Consider the following 5000-nt stretch of genomic DNA (forward strand, 5'->3'; position numbering starts at 1 on the left):
ACCACTAGGCTACCCTGCCGCCTCTACACTCTAACCACTAGGCTACCCTGCCACTCTCTACACTACACTCTAACCACTAGGCTACCCTGCCGCCTCTACACTCTACCACTAGGCTACCCCCCCTACCACTAGGCTACCCTGCCGCCCTACACTCTAACCACTAGGCTACCCTGCCGCCTCTACACTCTAACCACTAGGCTACCCTGCCGCCCCCTACACTCTAACCACTAGGCTACCCTGTCGCCTCTACACTCTAACCACTAGGCTACCCTGCCGCCTCTACACTCTAACCACTAGGCTACCCTGCCGCCTCTACACTCTAACCACTAGGCTACCCTGCCGCCCCTACACTCTAACCACTAGGCTACCCTGCAGCCTCTACACTCTAACCACTAGACTACCCTGCCGCCCGTCACATCATCCTATATGAGGAAATAGCAAGCATTTTTTAAACGGTCTCCTCTCTACCCTCCTTCCCTCTCTTCTCCTCTCTTCTCTTCCCTCTCTCTTAACCCCTCTCCCCTCCCCTAACCCCCTCCCTCCTCTTCTCTCCTCTCTAACCACTAGACTCCCCTCTCCTAACCCCTACCCTCCCCTCTCCCTCTCCTCCCTCCCCTCCCCTCCCTCTCCTCTCCTCCTCCTCTCCTCTCCTCTCCTCTCCTCTAACCACCCTCCTCCTCTCCTCTCCCTGCCTTATCCTCTCCTCATCTCCTCTACCCTCCCCCTTTCCTCCCCTCCCCTCCCCTCTCCTTGCCTTATCCTCTCCTCTCCTCTCCTCTCCTCTCCCTGCCTTACTCTAACCCTCTCCTCTCCTCCCCTCTCCCTCCACCTCCCTCTCTCTCTCTCCTCCTCTCCCTGCCTCTCTCCTCTCTTTGCCTTATCCTCTCCTCTCCTCTCCTACCCTCCTAACCACTTCTCCTCTCCTCCCTCTCCTCTCCCTGCCTTATCCCTCCTCCCCCTCCCCTCCTCCCCTCCCTCCTCCTCCCCCTCCCCTCCTCTCCTCTCTCCTCTCCCTCTCCCCTCCCCTCTCCTTGCCTCCTCTCCTCTCCTCTCCTCTCCTCTCCTCCCTCTCCTTGCCTTATCCTCTCCTCTCCTCTCCCCTCCCCTCCCCTCCCCTCCCCTCCCCTCCCCTCCTCCTCTCCTCTCCTCTCCTCCCTCCTTATCCTCTCCTCTCCCCCCTCCCCTCCTCCCTCCTCTCCCTGCCTTCTCCTCTCTTTGCCCTCCTCTCTCTCCCCTCCCTCTCCTCCCCCCCCTCCTCCCCTCCTCTCCTCTCCTCCTCTCCCTCTCCTCTCCCCTCCCCTCCCCTCTCCTCCTCTCCTCCTCTCCTCTCCTCCCCTCCCCTCCCCTCCCCTCCCCTCCCCTCCCCTCTCCTCCCCTCCCCTCCCTCCCCTCCCCCCTCCCCTCCCCTCCCCTCCCCTCCCCTCTCCCTGCCTTATCCTCTATGCTCCCACCATGTGGTCCATCTTTCTGTTCATCTCAGTGGTTGAAGACATATCTAACAAGATACCTACTACTCAATAACCAGCTGCAGTTACACTGTCAATCTGAACTGAGCATCACAATGTGTGTACGTGTGTGTGTGTGTGTGTGTGTTAAGCCTCAACCGTGCTCCACAGCACAGTAATCTTTTTACCAATCAGGACGCTGTTCCCGTCTCTGACCTCGGTTGCCCTGGCGACTGGGATAGCAGTGTCAGAGGAAGGATCTTCCAGCTGTAACCAGTCACTCCTGGGGCTGCCTTCCAAAGGGCACCCTATTCCCTAAATAGTGCACTACTTTTAACCAGAGTCCTATGGGGGAAATAGGGAACCATTTGGACGTTCTGAGTTCTTCATTTGGGTCATTTTGAGGTAATTTCACCAAAATGTCCCGATCGCAAAAGAAGGTAAAAAAAGGTATTGGCAATTTGCTCGTGCTGCAGTAGAGGAATGGACTTTTCAGATGGCACAAGGATCATTTACTTCCTGTTTGTTCTACAAAGAGTTTGGGCTACTTCCTGTTTGCTTTCTACAAAGAGTTTGGGCTACTTCCTGTTTGCTTTCTACAAAGAGTTTGGGCTACTTCCTGTTTGCTTTTTACAAAGAGTTTGGGCTAATTCCTGTTTGCTGTCTACAAAGAGTTTGGGCTACTTCCTGTTTGATGTGTACAAAGAGTTTGGGCTACTTCCTGTTTGTTTTCTAAAAAGAGTTTGGGATACTTCCTGTTTGATGTCTAGTAAGAGTTTGGGCTACTTCCTGTTTGTTGTCTACAAAGAGTTTGGGCCACTTCCTGTTTGATGTCAAGTAAGAGTTTGGGCTACTTCCTGTTTGTTTTCTACAAAGAGTATGTGTTTTCATGGTTCGATGTCATACTAACCTGACTTGACTAGTAGGCTGTACTTTAGACAGGTCTATAGTAGTGTTAGTTGTAGCGATAGTTAGACGATACTAACCTGACTTGACTAGTAGGCTGTACTTTAGACAGGTCTGTAGTAGTGTTAGTTGTAGCTATAGTTAGATGATACTAACCTGACTTGACTAGTAGGCTGTACTGTAGACAGGTCTGTAGTAGTGTTAGTTGTAGCTATAGTTAGATGATACTAACCTGACTTGACTAGTAGGCTGTACTTTAGACAGGTCTGTAGTAGTGTTAGTTGTAGCTATAGTTAGATGATACTAACCTGACTTGACTAGTAGGCTGTACTTTAGACAGGTCTGTAGTAGTGTTAGTTGTAGCTATAGTTAGACGATACTAACCTGACTTGACTAGTAGGCTGTACTTTAGACAGGTCTGTAGTAGTGTTAGTTGTAGCTATAGTTAGACGATACTAACCTGACTTGACTAGTAGGCTGTACTTTAGACAGGTCTATAGTAGTGTTAGTTGTAGCTATAGTTAGACGATACTAACCTGACTTGACTAGTAGGCTGTACTTTAGGCAGGTCTATAGTGAGCTTCCCCTCCTGGTTGTGCTGAGTAGAGTAGAGGACAGGTTTAGTCTTCAGGAGGTCTGGGGTCGTCCTGATGGACACCTGCTGCTGAAGACCACCGGCTGTGTTTCCTCTGGACATCAACACAAAGCTGTAGTCTGTATCAGGCTGTAGTCGGGTGATCAACTTCCTCTTCAGGTTCCCCTGTACCTCCACACTCTGCTGGTTATACAGGATCTGGAGAGAGACACAACACACACACACACACAAGGTCAAATAGTGGTTAGTGTTAGGAAGACACAGACAGACAGGCAAACAGACAGGCAGACAGACAGACAGACAGGCAGGCAGGCAGGCAGGCAGGCAGGCAGGCAGGCAGGCAGGCAGGCAGGCAGACAGACAGACAGACAGACAGACAGACAGACCAGAAGACAGACAGACAGACAGACAGACAGACAGACAGACAGGCAGACAGACAGGCAGACAGACAGACAGGCAGACAGACAGGCAGACAGAGACAGCTCAACAGACAGACTTTTACCTTGAAAGGCACTTGGGACTTGTAGTTTTCTGGCACTTCCCACGTGAGCAGGACTGATGTTTTCATGACGGCTTTGACGCCGAAGCTTGTGGCAAACGCTGGGGGAGGGGGGAGAGGGGAGAGGGGGGGGGGAGAGGGGAGAGAGGGGAGAGGGGAGACTGGGGACCTGGGGGTTAAAATATTGAGTTTAGATTATTACTGTCTGGACCTGACAACTTTAAACACTTTTCTTTATTACAATTGATTACAAATATTCAACCACACACCAGGTTCACAGTGATTACCATGACATGCACAGTCCAGTAGGAGGAGATGACTGAGGCTTCAAATATTCACCAAGACACCAGGTTCACAGTGATTACCATGACATGCACAGTCCAGTAGGAGGAGATGACTGAGGCTTCAAATATTCACCAAGACACCAGGTTCACAGTGATTACCATGACATGCACAGTCCAGTAGGAGGAGATGACTGAGGCTTCAAATATTCACATCTGGTGATAAATAAATCATCTATCCAACATGTATGAGGTGAAACGCATGAGGACACCAGCCCATGGGTAATGAGGTGCGTGAGAGGACTGGAGCGTGAGGTACAAGTGTGAATGTAGCATACAATGAGACACACGCTCTGTTAATCAATAAGGTACTGGGGAGAGGAGAGGAGAGGAGAGGAGGGGAGAGGAGAGGAGGGGAGGGGAGGGGAGGAGGGGAGGGGGAGGGGAGGGAGGGGAGGGGGAGGGGAGGGGAGGAGGGGAGAGGGAGGAGGGAGGGGAGGAGAGGAGAGGGAGAGGAGGGAGGAGGAGGGAGGGGGAGAGGAGGGGAGGGGGGGAGAGGGAGGGGAGGGGAGAGGGAGAGGGGAGGGGAGGAGGGGAGGGGAGGGGAGGGAGGGGAGGAGAGGAGGGGAGGGGAGGGAGGGAGAGGAGGAGGAGGGGAGAGGAGGGGAGGAGGGGAGGGGAGGGAGGGGAGGGGAGAGGAGAGGAGGGGAGGGGAGGGGAGGGGAGGAGAGGGGAGAGGAGGGGAGGGGAGAGGAGGGGGGGAGGAGGGGAGAGGGGAGGGGAGGGGAGGAGAGGGGAGGGGGAGAGGAGGGGAGAGGAGGGAGAGGAGAGGAGGGGAGGGGAGGGGAGGGGAGGGGAGGGGAGGAGAGAGGGAGGAGGGAGGGAGGGGAGAGGGAGGGGGAGGGGAGGGGAGAGGGGAGAGGGGAGGGGAGGGGAGGAGGGGAGAGGAGAGGGGAGAGGAGAGGAGGGGAGAGGAGAGGGAGAGGAGAGGAGAGGGGAGAGGAGAGGAGAGGGGAGGAGAGGAGAGGAGAGGAGAGGAGAGGGGATAAGAGGAGAGGAGAGGTGAGGAGAGGAGAGGAGAGCAGGAGAGGGGTACTGTGGGGTGGAGAGGAGAGGGCAGGATGGGTTTAAGAAGACAAGTCTCCACTCTACACATTATGTGCATGTCAGTGTGATTACATGGATGTGTTAAGAGTGTGTGTCTCTCACCAGGTGAGGTAGATGTTGTCCTGCTCTGTATACTAGGACTGAAGGGTCCCCCTCCTCTACTGGTG

The 5000-nt window shown here is 53.9% G+C and overlaps 1 protein-coding gene across 1 annotated transcript in view; it reads right to left on the bottom strand.

The window, feature by feature from the left end:
- Positions 1 to 5000, bottom strand: part of LOC118402472 (receptor-type tyrosine-protein phosphatase F) — a 359072-nt gene that overhangs the window by 114067 nt on the left and 240005 nt on the right. The window contains exons 21-23 of the mRNA XM_052476034.1: positions 4936 to 5000; positions 3449 to 3546; positions 2888 to 3144 (exon numbers count right to left, since the gene is read on the bottom strand). The exon at positions 4936 to 5000 is cut by the window's right edge and continues 72 nt beyond it. Coding sequence (XP_052331994.1) covers positions 2888 to 3144; positions 3449 to 3546; positions 4936 to 5000 — 420 coding nt within the window. The remainder of the gene's footprint in view (positions 1 to 2887; positions 3145 to 3448; positions 3547 to 4935) is intronic.

This window comes from Oncorhynchus keta, chromosome 23 (genome assembly GCF_023373465.1).
Source record: "Oncorhynchus keta strain PuntledgeMale-10-30-2019 chromosome 23, Oket_V2, whole genome shotgun sequence".
Taxonomy (NCBI): domain Eukaryota; kingdom Metazoa; phylum Chordata; class Actinopteri; order Salmoniformes; family Salmonidae; genus Oncorhynchus; species Oncorhynchus keta.